The sequence below is a fragment of the Papaver somniferum genome, unplaced genomic scaffold (assembly GCF_003573695.1).
Source record: "Papaver somniferum cultivar HN1 unplaced genomic scaffold, ASM357369v1 unplaced-scaffold_19, whole genome shotgun sequence".
NCBI lineage: Eukaryota > Viridiplantae > Streptophyta > Magnoliopsida > Ranunculales > Papaveraceae > Papaver > Papaver somniferum.
In genome coordinates this window covers 6,219,504-6,237,682 of record NW_020628818.1, presented here as the reverse complement: position 1 = coordinate 6,237,682, position 18,179 = coordinate 6,219,504, and the positions used below count along the sequence as shown (strand labels likewise).

The 18,179-nt window shown below is 35.9% G+C and overlaps 1 protein-coding gene across 1 annotated transcript; it reads right to left on the bottom strand.

The window, feature by feature from the left end:
• Positions 1-14,884: 14,884 nt before the first annotated feature.
• Positions 14,885-16,317, bottom strand: LOC113338454. Its single transcript, XM_026583873.1, has 5 exons — positions 16,261-16,317; positions 15,884-15,995; positions 15,449-15,661; positions 15,135-15,310; positions 14,885-15,019 (listed from the first exon to the last, which is right to left on the bottom strand). The coding sequence occupies exons 1-5, from the start codon at positions 16,315-16,317 to the stop codon at positions 14,885-14,887; spliced, it is 693 nt and encodes a 230-aa protein (XP_026439658.1).
• Positions 16,318-18,179: the final 1,862 nt, after the last annotated feature.

The window sequence follows — 18,179 nt, the reverse complement described above, 5'->3', positions numbered from 1 at the left end:
CACCTGAAGACTCCTCCTGCACTTCTATGTTGCCACAATCAACGAGCAATTCCTTCACGTAATTATACAACTTTTCATTGAAGTCTACTCCACTCTGTATATTCCTCTCCTGAGTCTGCTTCATGTCTTTCAGCTTTGCTTCAATGATCTGCAACCTTGATTCAGCACAATCGGGGGGACACGTTTCTTGTTCAATGATCTTAATCGCATCCAGAAATGCTTCTTCATACTTGTCCCTGTTCTCTTCAAGATTCATTGCGACGAGATCATATATCTCTTTCCTTTTTCTTGGTTTTCTTGGTTCAAGAATTCCATCTCCATTGCACTGTACTCATCTCTAAATTTCTCATTATACTACAACATGATTAATGACACTCATCAAAGGAATGCATAAAAAATATAACAACATTTTTTATATGCATAACCTGTGATGCAACTAATCTAAATAATGCATAACTAGTCATGCATTTAATATTGGAACTGAATAATATGTCATGCATTGATTTTTGTTAAGGTGCATAACTTATTATGCATTTAAAAACACAACCCTGCTTAACTCCTTTTCAATATTGAAAAATGCATAACCGGTCATGCATTCATATATTGGGCTGCATAACATGTTATGCATTGATTTATTAAGGTGCATAACTTATTATGCAGTTATCATTTTTTGCTAACGTAACTTATTATGCATTCATTTTTAAGGAATTTAGAGATACAGTCATAGATGCATGAAGGTCAATTATAAATCATGAAATGTTCACAAACAGGTACCTTTAAGAACGTAATATTCTTCTTGAGAATTGCTTTCTTCATTGCTGCCAAGTCCCACTTCGCAGCTCTCGGTGTAGCATTGGAAATGACCTTGACGATGTCTGATGATATCTCATCTATGTTAGAATGCTCAGCCAACCAAAGCTGCAAAAAATAATAACTAATAAGATATTCTGTATCCAAGAAAGTAATATTTATTGACAGATGTTATGAAAGTAAAAAAAAAACTAACTCACAAGAGAATATATAGTGCAACCACTGCAATTCCTGATATGAAGATTGTTTCTTTTGACAGTCTTGATGCTCTCCATCAGGTGTTCATGAATAAGATCAGGAAAAGAGACAGAGTCCATGGTTTCCAAATCCTTAACCAAACCAACATGCGAGACATCTAAATTGTCTCCACTTGAACGACAAAAGAACAAGACGACTAGCATGTAAAGGCAGATAAGGAAGATAACTTCCTCTTCATGACCTTTCTTATCAAGTTTTTCCAACACCAGCCTTTCAATATCATCTATCCACACCTTTGTTACCCGTGCTTTGGGATCTTTGCTGATAAATCCTGGCTTTGTTTTGAATGGGAATTGCTTGACGAGGGGATGTGACTGAGTCAGCTCTATCTCTGCCTTCGAAGTCATAATATCATTTCCTCTGTCTCCTTCAATTCTTGGAATCAAAAATGTAACAGCAAGCTCACTAGACGTTGATGCTATGGACTTGTTTTCAGACAACTTGAATGAATGTTGATTCAAATCTTCATGGTCATATGATAGAAAGACTTCATCCATCAGCTTGTTGCTCTTACCATCCAAGTATGCCATGTTTGCAGCATATAACCAGTTATAGAACTTTCCAAACACACACACATTCATCATGTTAGCCTGCAACGGATTCAAACCACCTATGTCTTTTATCTTACTAAACAAGTGACCTCCCCTAAGGAAACCTGCTCTATAAGTACCTCCTTGAACTGCAGATTTGGTTTTAGGTTTAACTGCGTAAAAAAAGAACAAAAAAAATGCATTTTAGAACTGCTATTTTAGAACAACAAAGGAATGCATAACAAATATAACAACATTTTTTTTATATGCATAACCTGTGATGCAGCAAGTCTAAACAATGCATAACTAGTCATGCATTTAATATTTTAGAACAACAAAGGAATGCATAACAAATATAACAACATTTTTTTATATGCATAACCTGTGATGCAGCAAGTCTAAACAATGCATAACTAGTCATGCATTTAATATTTTAGAACAACAAAGGAATGCATAACAAATATAACAACATTTTTTTATATGCATAACCTGTGATGCAGCAAGTCTAAACAATGCATAACTAGTCATGCATTTAATATTTTAGAACAACAAAGGAATGCATAACAAATATAACAACATTTTTTTATATGCATAACCTGTGATGCAGCAAGTCTAAACAATGCATAACTAGTCATGCATTTAATATTGGAACTGAATAATATGTCATGCATTGATTTTTTTAAGGTGCATAACTTATTATGCATTTAAAAACACAACCCTGCTTAACTTATTATGCATTTAAATGATAAGAGAAGTTTATTAACTGATGCATAACATGAACATGAAGGAATTCAACGCACCTTGTTTATAGACAACACATTGCTTATTAGATTCAAAGCAAATCTTACCATCTTCGGCATCATTTGTATTATCATCCTCATTATCTGTATCATCACCCAATACTTCCTTTGGTGCAGCTTTCTTTGCTTTCTTTGCCTTGATTTGCATCTCCTTCAGTGTTTCGACACTATCAATTTCTTCTTGTTCATCTTCAACATCAATAGGTAAAATCACATTGAGGAGAAAATTATGTTAAAATCGAAGAAGAATAAAGTGATAACTCAAAAAAAATTATAGGTATTCAGGATGAAACAGTTTTCTTTTTAGGTTTACTCTTTTTTTCTGGTTCATCATCGGCAATTACTGTAACAAAATTTAAGATTAAAAAAAAATAAATTCAAAAAAAATAAAATCAAACACTAACAGATGAAGCTAATGATAAATCTCACCGCGTTTTTTCTGTTTCTTCGACTTCATTTTTCCTTTTTCATCTGAAGCATCAAGAACAAAAATTAAAATCGAAAATCAAATAAAATCAAATGTACCGAATGCATGCAAGAATAAGATCGATTAAACTAGTTTTAGTACCTAATTTCTTCTCTTTTGATTTCTGAAGACGTGTTTTTGTCGGTGTTTCATCCATTTTGGTTCTACTGAATTCTAGGGTTAAGGTTTTTTAGAGTTTGAAATTGATTTTTAGGGTTTGATCAACTTCAATAATCAATCATCCGTTAAAGTGTTTATGGAGGAATAGGAATAGAAAAACGGATGAAGAAAAAATGAGAAGAACGGATAAAGAAAAAATGAGAAGAAGAGAAAAGAAATGGTTCCGACCGTTTTTGGGAGTTAATAAAACTTCCCAGAACCGCTGAAGGGTAATTGAGGAACTCTGCACGTTTTTAATAATTTTAAATAATGTTGGCTGCGACTGTAGGGAAAAGTAATTCTGGACCTGGTAGTAAGAAAAAAATAATTTCTGGGCCTGCGCCTAAGTTCCCCATATTGCTCACATTACACTAAGATGGGGTTCTACTTTCCTGGAAGTGGGCCTTGATGTCGTGGATAACTGAGCTTGCTTTTACCATCCTGGAACTGAGTTCATATCATTTTTGAGCCTACACTAATACTGGTCTATCTTGCTCATAATTTTGCACAAGAATTGACTAATACCATGCTAGATATTTTTCGGAACAACCACTTTGGTCAAGGATAAGTTTGGGATCGGTCTTTCTCATTCTAGATAAGTAGTAAATAAAGTTAATTCACTAAAACTTGTGAAGATTCGTTTTAGACCTAAATTCTAATATTAAAATAGCAAAATCAATTGAAAAAGATGATATCAATTTATAAATAATATTGAGATTAAAGAATCCAAAGATAAAGTATAATATAATCAGAGAAGATATCTTCCCTGTTTTATCCACGTATTTTCCAAACAAACCAATACATGAGCATTTCTCTCGCTCATTGTTCCATGTAAAACTTTTTGTTTTCCGAATTTAAAAGACTTATCATCCATGTTTAACCGAGTAATAATAGCTTAAAACCAAATCAGAAATCTTTGCAATTTAAAACAGACTTTCAAGCCAAAATTCAGGTGAAGACGATGGAGTGCTCATATCTAGAATGGGGGTGCCTTTAGCACCGAGTACCCTTATCCAAAACGGGGTTCCTTGAGCAATTCTTCTAGGTGTTTGTATAAAAAAAATCGCCAATTTTCTCACAAAACTTTATTTCCCAAAATTACCTACAAACACATAAAATAACACAATAAGCACGAAATTGAGTATTAACAATGTATAAATTTGAGAACAAGTCAGACATAAAAATGTGTCTATAAAGCCTTAATCATGTGAGAGTTACCATGAAACAACCATGACTAGTACTTAAGTTTGTAAATGGCGCATTTATTTGTGAATTGTGCATTTGTTGCAGACTAAAAAGTAGGAGTAAATAAATTAAGGATATTTTAGGGTTACCCTATAAGGCGTGATTGAATCCAAGTCGGAAATATACATCTTGAAGACCTGCACCGTTCATCAGTTGAAAATAATGCAAGCACGACCATTTGCAAGATAAAAGATGCGAACAGTGAACATAATTATTTGAGTTCCAAGATTTGGAATCCATTTTGTTGTTCCTGCATTAAATCTAATCCACCTCTTGGTGGCTTATTTATCATGTACCTAATTTACAGAGACATAAACAATATCCCCCAGTTTTTCGAATATTTTGAGAATTATGGAATTTCCTCAACGTACTTGCTTATGAATCACAAAAATCAACTTAAAGTTCTTGCTACATAAGAACTCTCACGGAATAGATTCCGGAAGTTCTAAATTTGTGTAGGTTTGAGATTGGAACGATACAATTAAAATAGTTCGTGTAGGATGGCTAGAGTCATTGTTGTTCCTTTAGTATGCGCAAGATACTTCTTCCCCTCATATGCATAGGTCTTAATTCCTCACTGTCATCAATTTGAATGTAACTCGCAAAAGATTCCAGATGGTTGGATGACTTTTTGCAGGCGATTCCCTTGAACCTTTATTCAGATACCAATTCAACCAAAAATGTACTAGCCATTGATATTACAACTATGAGAGGCATTTTCCTTTAGCGTCATTCCACTAGTGGGGAGCCAAACGTAGTTATTGTCGATGAGATATCTTCAAAGAACTGTTACATGTATGGTCAAGGTGCTTGAAAATTGTACAAGGTTAAGCATACTTAGACTTTCTTGAGGTACGCAATGAAAAGAATCTTGGCATTATTGGGACGATAAATAAGGGCCTGACAAGTTATCTCTTTGAGAGTTTAGGTTCCTAAACTATGATACAAATAACTTTAACTTCCGACAACTTATCAGTATCACACACAGAAGCCTTCTCTTGATCTAACACCGAGAAATAACCTTCAAAGAAGTTTAACACATTGGGAATCCAATCCATTGATATCAACACATTCTCAGATTTCCTCCCTACAGATCGACATTTTTCTTGATTTAGACCAGAGTTTTACACTACGGGAAAAATCATCATTGACGACACAAGATAACAGTTGCAGTACCCCTACGACAACTCCATTTCATGCATTGTGGAACGGGGGTATTGTAGAAAGTCCAAGTTTTTCTACAATGGTTGACAAGTGTTGTAAAGGGTGATGTGATTCATGGTTCGACAATAGTTTTTCAATGTTGTGATTCTCTTTCGATTTTTTTTGATAACCTAACACAACTCTTGCTTGTATTGTAGAACAATCGTGGACAACATAAGTAGCATATCGTAGAAACATATGCAACAACAATTACCAGTATTATGAATAATATTTGCACAACACTTGTATGAATTGTCGAACTATCTTGGACAACACAAACTTATGTTGTAAAGTAACTGTTTCACAATATCTAGTTTATGTAGTTGAAAACCTTTTCACGATGTCTATTAGTATTGTGAATACTCCTCTCACTACACTTCCTTGAGTTGTATAACTATTCTGAACAACACCTGCTGATGTTGCAAGATTTCATTTTACAATGATTGTGGTATGAAGTAGAAATTGTTAACACAACACTTACTAGTATTGTGAATATTACAGTCAGTACACTTGTTAGCATTGTAGAACATTTGTTTTTACAATTATTGTCATGGGTAGTAGAAATTTTTAACACAACACTTATTAGTATTGTGAATATTACAGTTAGTACACTTGTTAGCATTGTAGAAGTACCTTGATACAACTATACTATGTGTAGTAGGACTATCTTGGACAACACATAGTTATGATTGTAAATAAACTATTTTACAATACTTGTGAATAAGATCAAACCCATATTTCAGAATATATATTTCACTTTTGTCACTACTATTTGTGAAATGTAAAGAAACAACTAGATTAAACTGAAATGTAAATAAACAATTGGATTAAACTGAAAGATTCATTCAAATTAAACCAAACCCAGAGTTAAAGCAGTCACATACCAATGTGATATACACAAAACATACAAAAAAGTGGCAGTGATATGTTTGTTACCAAAAGTTAAGTCTCCAAAAAGATCACTAGAGATTAAGAAGTCTATTGGTAGATTATTCTATCTTTGGGCCATGTGATAAAATTTGAAACAGCATCATGAACAGTTTTGACTTCTGAAGTAGCTTGGTAGACAAGAGCATCATCCACATAAGAAACCTTCACACATACAGTGTAGGCTCCAAGACCGATTGGTTTTCCATGTATCTGCTTACTTGGATCTGTTTCAGCAATTTTAGCCTCTGCAACCACCTCGTCCTCCTTGTACCAGCTTAACAACTTGCAAACTTGGAATCTCTTTGGCACTTGAACCTCATTTTGTTTCCTGACATGACTTGGAGTGGTATCAGTTGAGCCTCTTTCATTACACATAACATTTCTGCTAGTGCTAGCCTCATGATTGTTGGTGGGACTTAACATGTGAGAGGGTAAGACTCCATTGCAGACACATTTTGATTTCGTTCCCTATATTAAGACCAATCAGCAGTATGAGGGGAATTATCGAGTTTGAGTTTATCAAGAAAAGGAGACCTAATAAAAGACAAGTTAAATTCTCACCTCTAGCTGCACCACTCGATCACTCAATGCTTTATAGGATTCTTGACACTCTTTAATCATCATCTTATAGTGGGACTATGCAACAACCTTTTTACGTGTCGCTCCAAAACCAATTCCTTTAAGTCTCCCTTTAGTTTTCTTTTCCTCACCAAAGGCCTTTGCAAGAATATCATCTGTCACGGATGACCCACAATCAGCATGATACTTTTCTCGAGCTTTTTCAAGTTTTTCCTGTGTAAGCGTGTAAAACATCAGATATTTTTGACTTTTTCAAGCACACACAAATAAAACAAAGTGACATGAGAAGATTTCTTACCAAAGCTTCTACAACACCAGGATGTGGTTTCTTTCCTTTGCGCTGTTTATGACCAACTTTCTAGATTATAGCTCTATCAATCTCTTTGGTTGTGTTTTGCTCTTTTTGCTGCCAAATAAATGTATCAATACATGAGTCATCAAGAATAGCATAACAACATGGTATTATCTCAGAATATTTCTAAGATAAAACTTTGTAGAGAACTTCAAACAATTATATTTTTAACGATGCAATAGCTTTCACATGGTGAATATCAAGACTGTAGAACATACCAATTTCACCTCCAATCGGGCGTAACCTTATCGACTTATGGTATGTGGGGTGGTGTGTTTTGAACGATTTTCTTGCATTTTTATTCTTCTGACCTGAATAGAAAAGTAAAAAAATCATTTGACAGACTTTAAAGTTTTTAATACAAATATATAGGCATTTTATATAATAGAAATTACTTACTCTGAATTCAATAGAGTCTACATGTTTCACAAACTCTTCCCACTCCCTAACTGTCATGGTCCTGGGCATTAACTTCTCCAGCCGTTTCTTTTGTTCTTCCTGATAGACACATTTTTGTGTCTAATTTGTCTTCAATGTCCGTATTGTTGGAACTCTATTTTTTGTACTAATATTGTGTTTTTATGTATTTTTAGGAAATAAACATTTTTGGAAAATTCGGCTCGAAAAGTTGATTTTGGCACCCGGAGGACAAGTGTTATTCGGACTCTCGTTTTTGGATAAGGGGTAACCTAATTACTAAGGGGACACCACTGTTTGCTAAGGGGACACCTTCTTCACGATTTGAAAAAATAAAATTGGCGGGAAAATTGGTTCATCAACTGGAAGAATTTCAATCGACAAAATGAAGGTGTTGTGTTGCGATTCAATGGCTCAAACTTGGTAGGAAGATGTGATATAGCTTAAGTAACACAGTATGGGTGTCAGAATCGATCAATTTAGGCTGGAATTCTCGGTTCGATTCACCAAACTCAAAACAGAGCAACACACACTGAACACGAGCTCAAGTGTGTTTGTGATGTGCATGGAGTGATGTGGAGGTGCGGGAAAGCTTCGGAGGCATGAAGAAACTAATTTGGAGCGTTTTGGAAGCGAGTTAACGTGTGGAAATTCTATAAATGGTAAATATTCTCATTTTTGGGCAGCAAAGAATAATCGAATTAAAGAGAAAATATACGCAATCAATGGTCGGATTTCTTGCTCCAAAACACTATAAATACAAGTATCGGTCATTGGGAAGGGCGGTCGAGAGTTTTGGGAGCTAGGGAGAGCTAGAGAAGACGAAATCAGAGTTTAACAAAACTCTGTTGCTGCTGCTGATGAACACCAAGAACACGAAGAACGGACTCGCGAGGGCAGTCGTTTATGAACAGCGTCTAAGACGCGCATCCGTGGGTCGCAGCGTAGTCTAAATATCAGCAGCACCTGTCTCTTATCGTTCTTTTTGTGACGCCTTCTGTTGGTCGTACATTCACTGTTTTACTCATTCTTATCATTTTAATCAACTTTTGAGCAACATACATGTATTTTGATATTATGATTAATATGAGAAGCTAAATCCCAACACTGGGGCGATGGAGGAAGTCTTATTTCACACTTGGGTAATTATATTTAATTCTTTTCATGACTTTTGCATTAATTTTAATTGAAATTATGATTTAAATTAATTAGTTGTGATTTGATTTGATGGGTCATGCTTAGCTTAGATGATTTGATGTCCCATGCTTAACATTTACACCTAATATTTTGAGAATCTATCTTGGCAATAAATTAGAGTCGATATATTTAATATATTTTTCGAGCTATTATTGATAAAATAACTATTATTTGAACCTTAAGAAATGAATTTGGCGGAATCCTAGTCCCAGTACCTCTCTCCCATTGTTAATATTTTTGTATATATTTTTGTTTTAAAAATCTATTCAAGTCCGAGAAACGAAAACCCTTACTTATCGCAATATTATTACTATAACAAAATGGCACCGCCGACGCGGACTTGTATATAGATTTATTTTTATTTTTTTTAGGTTTATTTTTTTTTTATTATTTGTTCCTTTTTACTTTGTCTTTTTTTCTTTGATTTACAGGTTCGAAGTGGAGCACTAAAGACTTGGAGAGGAAAAAGCTTAAAGCGAAAAGCGAAAAGAGAAGAAAAAAAGGACAATTTTAGGATTTAATTTTTAATTTTTAATTTTTTTAGAGTGTGTGAGGAAACCTGTAATTTTATTTTTTTTTCATTTATTTTGGACTTTGGACTTTAAACAATTGGACTTTATTTTTTTTAACCCTACGGAAGGGTATTATTAAAAAAAAAAAAAAAATTATATAAACTGTATGCAGGGAAGGACGAGGATTACTATATCGTCTCGGCCCCTCAGGTTCGTACATGACATGGGAGTCGTGGCCCGAGTCGACTTCAACGGTTCATCCCCCGTCTGGTACGGGAGGTAAGTCCATCGAAACACTCGCGAATCTCCTGTAAGCGAGTTACTGTATTTATTAAGGTGATTCATTGATTGAGGACGAATTTGGACTGTTTTTAAATTCCTAGTAAAGGGCAAGGCCTGGCCAATACAAGATAAGGGTTTGGATTTCATCACCGCTCCCTTCTTGCCCGTCTTAGGAAAACGAAACCTAACGCGAACCCAAGATTAAAATTTGGAATAGAACGAGACCGATAGGGTAACGAGCTTAATAGGAAACTCATTCGAAAAATATTGGTTGCTCTTTGAGCACACTCCAAAGTTCATGATGGTTTCTGTGAGTTGAATGCGTGACTGCGCCGCCTTGTGATAGCAGTGAGGCCTTGGGTATCAAAGCTCCACTGAGCTTCCCTCGCCTCAATTCAACTTACTTTGACTCGGATTGATTCCAGAGGGGTTTGCTCAAATTGCAACGAATTCCCTTTCGAAAGATAGAAGCTGGTCTAGAAAAAATCTAAGTGGAGCCATCATGCTTTTTGTTTGCTAGAAATCTTTAGGTTTGTTTTGGTGGAGTCGAGTCGACCTTGTTTCTGGTTGTGCAGAATTCCCTTGCAATTAAGAATGTCGAACTGGTATGATAGAAGCCAATACAATGAGTATCGACCTGAATTTGAATATGGACATCATCAGTTTTATGACCATGGTGGGAATAGTAGTTGGGAACGCCAACCTTTTCAAGGTTATGGTTCATACCATGGTGAGCCCAATTACTATCCACACGCCAATTGGTCTTACGAGCAAGAAAATCAGGAACACTGTAGTACTGGTTACTCGTTTTTGGAAACTAGTCCTGATTATGATATTTCTGAACCTGTTCCATCTCTAGAAGAGACCCAACAACGGATTGAAAGGACGTATAAACGTTTAGTTGCAATGAATAGTTCAAAAAAAGAGTGTACACGATATTATGAGATGATAAACGAGAGTGGTGAACGTATAAGTGTTATGCTCAGTGAAATTCAGGCACGTCTAGAGGCAGAAAATGAACAGTTGGCTAATGCTGCTCGAAATAATCTAAATTTCCAAAATAGGGTTTCTAATTCTACCCTTGATATCAATAGTGAATATTTGCCTAATTTAGAGGACGAGGCTAGAATAAAAGACACTACTTATTTAGATAAGGTTCAATCATCTTTGTATTATTATGATGATGAGGATAGTAGTAATGAAGAATCTGAAATATGTAGGCATAGTGATCAGGAATCTATTAATCCAATTGATCTTTATAATGATTATATTATTTCTAGTTCAAATCCAAATAATTTTTATGATTATTCACCTATTCAAAAGGACGAGGATTTGATTAGGGATACCACCGTTTTAGACGATGTAGTTTTTCCTTTTGATTACGAAGCCGATAGTGGTTTAGAGGAACGGGTTTATTCCGAAAGTGTTGTTCTAGAGTCTAGCGACTTAGAAACAATAGTATTAGATACCGTAGAGATGAGTAAATATGCACTACCTGATAATAAATTAGAAGAATCAATTGACCATTTTCAAGAATCTAATGATCCAGAAATTAGGGAGATTGTAACTAGTCTATCTAGAGACACTAAAAACTCTAAGTTTGGGGGTGATTATCACCTTCATAGTGCCTTACCTTTAACTCTCAGAAAGTCCCTTCACTTAGGACTTGATATCTCTGCCTCGACAATTTTACAAGATTACCTTCATACTCGTTTTCCCGAACCTAATGATGTCCAGGAAGAAGTTCAGTCGTTAGAAACCCATCCTATGGTTGATGTGGTTTGCCCAGGCTATGATCCCCAGATTGACTTTGTTTTCCCACCAAATAGTTTTCTTCCAACTGTGGGAACGTTTATATTCCAAATGTGTCTAATATTAAGTTGTGAGACTAAACCTAAATGCCTTAGGAAATTAGAATCGACACATTTGCTTAAGAATGACCACTATTCTCACTGTGGTCAATTATGTAAGTCATATCTGATTGACTTAGAGGATCCACAATTATTTAGGTTATTACTTTGTGCTTCTAAGATCATATTTGAGTTTTTCCAGACTCTAGGACCTAATAATTTGGATCCAACCTATGAAGAAACGCAGCCAATGAAAATATTCTATTTAGACCCTTTCATAGAACCTGAACCTGAACCACAATTAGAAATAGTTATCAGGAAACTAGGTAAGGGCATGCTAGTGTTGTTCATTTCGTTGGTTCACTGCAGTTTCCTTTTGTCAGCTCTTTTTGGTTTTAAAGACCCACAGTTATTCCGGCTACTGTTATACGGTTCGAGTTGACTAAACCTTTCCTACGTCTGGCTGAAGACTTTAAACTTAGCACTTCTTGGGAGGTAACCCAATCTCATGCAACACGGTAATATCCTTCCTTCACTCTTTTTGCTTCAAATGGTAACAGTTTCTCCTTGTTCATGCTTTTAGTTTCATCTTTAGAACATTGAGGACAATGTTAGATTTAAGTTTGGGGTATGGGAGAAACATTTTAGTCGCATTTTTGAAAATTCTAGCGTCACATAGTACCCGGTTAGCTAAGTTTACATATTGTTTCTCACCGAAAAGATAGAAATTGGAATGCTAGAGATAACAACCTATTGAGACATTAGAGAAAAAGACATTGAGATCCTTGAAATTCAGGAGAGAACTTATTCCTTTTAGAGCGTAACCGTGATGGACCTAACCATCCATGATGGAAAGGAAAGTAGGTCAGAAGGAAATGCCAGAAAGACAGAGCAACCTCACAATGTAGTCTTAGTTACTGGATTACGACTCTCTCTCAGTAGAAACTTATCATCATCAGCAAGCGGAGTGACATCAAAATTTATGAAAAAATTGAAGACGTTTAAGGTTTAGAAGCAACAATAGAAAAAAAATAATTCAAAAATCAAAGTTGAAGACTTAGTTACAAGAAGTTACAAGAGCAAATGATATAAGTTGTTGAAGTTCATGATACCAAGACATCACAAGTTGTGAAGATCCAAGTTCTAAAGTCCTTCTCTCATGGCCATGTAAATTTTTGTCTTGTAAAAAAACAAAAAAAAAATGAAAAAAAAAATGAAAAATGAAAAAACAAAAAAAACATCATTACGTTCTTTTTGTTCAATAAGGCCATAGGGAAGAAGAAATTTATAAGTCAAGCAAGAAATCAAAGAGAAGAGTTAATTGTCAAGGTTCTATGAGGTTCGAGAGTTTATCATCAACAGTTGAAGACCGAAGAAGACGTTATTTCTACTGAGCACTGTGAGAGATTCGAAGAAAGATGCATTTTGGTTGCTTTGTTAGTCTGCTTTCAATCTGGCACAAGATCTTTCTAGCACTGGTTTAACTCATCACACGTAATTAGTCCAGCTGTGTAGCAGATGTCCCTCTCATCTTTATCTCTCTCCTAATCTTATCCATCTGTAAAGCAGCGGACGCATCTTACAATGTTTATCTAGCTGTGTAGCGGATATCTCTTTATCTAGCAGTCGTGCGGATGTGTCTCCCCTTTTCTTCAGTCAGCTTTAGAGCTGAAACCTTTAATTTCTCTGGCATTCTAGTTACTTGGAGATAGGTTGAGAATATGTATGTCCTCATAGCTCTTTGGATACTTGTGACCAATTAGAAGTCATGGTTTTTGTGGGTACACCTCTGTTAAACCCACCCGAGATTAACTCGATTTTATTTTTTAGTCTTGCTCGAGGACTAGCAAATAATAAGTTTGGGGGTATTTGATAGACACATTTTTGTGTCTAATTTGTCCTCAATGTCCGTATTGTTGGAACTCTATTTTTGTACTAATATTGTGTTTTTATGTATTTTTAGGAAATAAACATTTTTGGAAAATTCGGCTCGAAAAGTTGATTTTGGCACCCGGAGGACAAGTGTTATTCGGACTCTCGCTTTTGGATAATGGGTAACCTAATTACTAAGGGGACACCACTGTTTGCTAAGGGGACACCTTCTTCACGATTTGAAAAAATAAAATTGGCGGGAAAATTGGTTCATCAACTGGCAGAATTTCAATCGACAAAATGAAGGTGTTGTGGTGCAATTCAATGGCTCAAACTTGGTAGGAATATGTGATATAGCTTAAGTAACACAGTATGGGTGTCAGAATCGATCAATTTAGGCTGGAATTATCGGTTCGATTCACCAAACTCAAAACAGAGCAACACACATTGAACACGAGCTCAAGTGTGTTTGTGCTGTGCATGGAGTGATGTGGAGGTGCGGGAAAGCTTCTAAGGCATGAAGAAACTAATTTGGAGCGTTTTGGAAGCGAGTTAACGTGTGGAAATTCTATAAATGGTAAATATTCTCATTTTTGGGCAGCAAAGAATAATCGAATTAAAGAGAAAATATACGCAATCAATGGTCGGATTTCTTGCTCCAAAACACTATAAATACAAGTATCGGTCATTGGGAAGGGCGGTCGAGAGTTTTGGGAGCTAGGGAGAGCTAGAGAAGACGAAATCAGAGTTTAACAAAACTCTGCTGCTGCTGATGATGAACACCAAGAACACGAAGAACGGACTCGCGAGGGCAGTCGTTTATGAACAGCGTCTAAGACGCGCATCCGTGGGTCGCAGCACAACCTAAATATCAGCAGCACCTGTCTCTTATCGTTCTTTTTGTGACGCCTTCTGTTGGTCGTACATTCACTGTTTTACTCATTCTTATCATTTTAATCAACTTTTGAGCAACATACATGTATTTTGAGATTATGATTAATATGAGAAGCTAAATCCCAACACTAGGGCGATGGAGGAAGCCTTATTTCACACTTGGGTAATTATATTTAATTCTTTTCATGACTTTTGCATTAATTTTAATTGAAATTATGATTTAAATTAATTAGTTGTGATTTGATTTGATGGGTCATGCTTAGCTTAGATGATTTGATGTCCCATGCTTAACATTTACACCTAATATTTTGAGAATCTATCTTGGCAATAAATTAGAGTCGATATATTTAATATATTTTTCGAGCTATTATTGATAAAAGAATTATTATTTGAACCTTAAGAAATGAATTTGGCGGAATCCTATTCCCAGTACCTCTCGCCCATTGTTAATATTTTTGTATATATTTTTGTTTTAAAAATCTATTCAAGTCCGAGAAACGAAAACCCTTACTTATCGCAATTTTATTACTACAACACTTCCCCTTGTAGCCGATCCAAAGCGTCGAGTACCAAACCAGCTTTCCTTGACCTTGCTTCTCTAAGATAAGTTCCCATCTTGCTGAAATAATAGTCTTTGTAATACTCAGGCACAATGAATCGGTTCTACAAATAAATTTAAATAATTGAATTAGAATACGCTATGAATTAAATAATTGTTGACTATGACTTAAATAATTATTGACGAATGAAAAGAGTTAAAGAGTTATCAATTGCGAACCGAGACTATCTTCCATATGTTTTCTTTGGCTTCATAAGGGAAAAGTCTCCAATCCTTGTACGTTAATGGAAGTTTCCGAACAAGCACCCCTAGCACACTGGCAAGTTGCACAGATGGATCACCAATCGGTTGTTCATTAGCGTTGAAGGAAATTGTTCTTTTCGGATCAGCAGAATCTAACTTCAGTGCATACATCTGGGTTGGACCACGTGGAACATATTTTATTTTCTTCGATTCTTTTCCTTCTTCACCTTCCTCGTTATCATCATTACCATTATCATTTTCTTCTTCCAATTCAGGCTCATCACCATTACCATTATCATTCTCTTCTTCCACATCAGGCTCCACATGATCAGAGTTATCCTCTTCCACAGCTTCCTCCTCCTCTTCCTCTTCTTCTTCATCTTGAAAATTTGCGAGAGTGTCGTGTGGATCCCTAAGTTGAACATTCAGACATGGGCCTGTGCTGCTTGTGTCAAGTTTCCGCTTTACATTCTTTCGCCCCACTCCAGATTTTCCAGTATCTCCTTCAGAGTTTTTTTATTGGGACTTTGTAGTTGTGGTCTGTGAATGTTAAGCACTTTCAGATTGCACATTCTTCTTCCTAGTAGCCTGTCTCTTTGTAGTTGGTGATGACATTTTAGCACTTTCAGGTTGTCGACGATGCTATGGAGTTGTTGCATATTTAGTTAGAGAAGAAACAACAGCACTTGGTTCTAACTTCTTGTTCCTTTGTGATGATCGCCTACTTCCAGGTGAAAGAGATGGTTCCGCGGACTTGGTTTGAGTCGGGGTTTGCAGCTTTGAAGTGAGTGAAGCACTTTCAGTTGGGGACTGTTGAGTGTTCTGCTTGTTTTTCATCTGCAAAAAGTGTAGCTTAGTTAAAATGAGAAGGTAAGTAGTTTGTTATGAAATTGAGATGAAAAATCTTTACCTTTATCGCAAACTTCTTGTTCCTTGGTGATGATCGCCTACTTTCAGGTGGAAGGGATGGTTCTGCAGATGGAGAACCTTTATCAGTTTTGGACTGTTTGTTTTTCATCTGCAACAACAATGCATATAGGTTAGTTAAAATGATATGGTGAATAAATTTATTTGCACTGAAATTGAGATGAGAAGCCTTTACCTTTATGGCCAACTCCTTGACCAGCTTTTTCTTTATTGTTTCCTTGTTAGTCTTCATTATTGCAGTTACGCCTTGCAAAAATATAATCACAGTGGCTAAACTTCATGCTTTGGCACAAATATAATCAAATCATACACCTAAAGAGAATAAGTCTACACCTATCAAATCACAAATTCTTACGAATTCTAAATTATACTTCATGCATCACAGTGGCTAAACTTTTGCACTAGTACTCCACATATCTTTGCTACTACAATTATTACACTAAAGCTGTAGTCATGAGCCCATGAAGAGCACCTCCCCATTAACATGATTTTTTATTCCCTGTTGCTAATGGGAATCATGGCCATCTAGGGTTCTCTGTATTTGCTAATTTAAAGATGGAGAGAGGGATTGGAAATAGGAAGGAAGAAAAGGGGGGATTTTTTGTTATAACACAGAACAAAGACCTAAAAAACTAGAACATGAGCTGCAGAGACAATCATCGAAATGAAAATCATCATAAAAAGACATAAAATCGAAAATTCCCAAAATTAAATAGGACCCAATACCAATTTCATCATGGAAACAACAAATCCTAAATTGCATGTGAATATCTGAACATTTATGTGAAGAAAAAAAAACTCAAAATTACTAAAATAGAAAACTGGAACAAAGAGATTTATTTTCTTAAGATTTGAGAGTATGAGAGATTACCCCTTCGTGAAATCCTTTTCTTGAAAATTTGTTAGGGTTTTCTTCAAAGTTGAAGAGCTCTGAGATTAATAAATAGTTATGGTTTTCTGAAGAGTTTGAGTGATTGAGAGATTGTTAGGGTTTCCTGATGAGAGATTGTTAGGGTTTTCTGATGAGAGATTGTTAGGGTTTCGGATAAGAGATTGTTAGGGTTAGAGCTTCACAGTTGCAGACATGGCGATAGGTGAGAGATTTTTTTCTTTTTTTTTGGTGAGAGAGTTTTCTTATTTTTGTGAAGAGTGAAGAGAATAATGATTTTGGGCGCGTTGTGAAAATATTGGGGGGAATTAACATGGGATAGGACACGTTGCAGTGGTCAAACATTAAATCTTGTCTGAAAATTTCTTGGGCAGACACGTGACCAAATTTGGGCGGGATCTGGGGCGGGAAAGTGGAATATTCTGACTGGTCTAAGAAAAAGCATACGGATTGGCAAAGAAACACAATTTTTGACAAACAAACACAAGATTCCCACCGTTAGATTTAGTAGAAGTTGCTTCCCCTAACTTTGGTACGTTGGATTAGACAAAATTACAACAACAAAATTGGTGGTAACACTCTAAGTAACATAGATATAACCTGGCTCCGAGCTCGAAACTTGGCGGTAACTGGTAAGTGGACTATTCTAAGTCAGAGACTTCGTAAAAACGATGAATCCGTCTATCTATAAATAATATCGGTGCCATTAGAATATTCCTCCAACCCTTAAACCTGTCCGGTTTTGGCAACTTCGAGATATAACATGGCTCCGAGCTCGAAATCTGGCGGTGAGTGGACTACTCTAAGTTAGAGACTTCATAAGAACGATGAATCTGTCGATTCATAGGTAAGATGCTTTCATAATATTCCTTCAACCCTTAAACCTGACCGGTTTTGGAAACATCGAAACATAACACGGCTCCGAGATCGAAACATGGCGGTGAGTTGACTACTCTAAGTCAGAGACTTCATAAGAACGATGAATCTGTCGATTCATAGGTAAGATGCTTTCATAATATTCCTCCAACCCTTAAACCTGACCGGTTTTGGCAACTTCGAGACATAACATGGCTCCGAGATCGAAACCTGGCGGTGAGTGGACTACTCTAAGTCAGAGACTTCATAAGAACGATGAATTTGTCGATTCATAGGTAAGATGCTTTCATAATATTCCTCCAACCCTTAAACCTGACCGGTTTTGGCAA

Excerpts from the sequence above, each read along its gene's own strand:
- LOC113338454 (XM_026583873.1), bottom strand. The coding sequence starts at position 16,317 with ATGAAGACTAACAAGGAAACAATAAAGAAAAAGCTGGTCAAGGAGTTG. Across the intron at positions 15,996-16,260 it reads TCAAGGAGTTGGCCATAAAG|ATGAAAAACAAGCAGAACAC; the intron begins GTAAAGGCTTCT and ends CACTTTTTGCAG. Across the intron at positions 15,311-15,448 it reads GGAAGAAGAGAATGATAATG|ATTCTGCTGATCCGAAAAGA; the intron begins GTAATGGTGATG and ends CACTGAAGTTAG.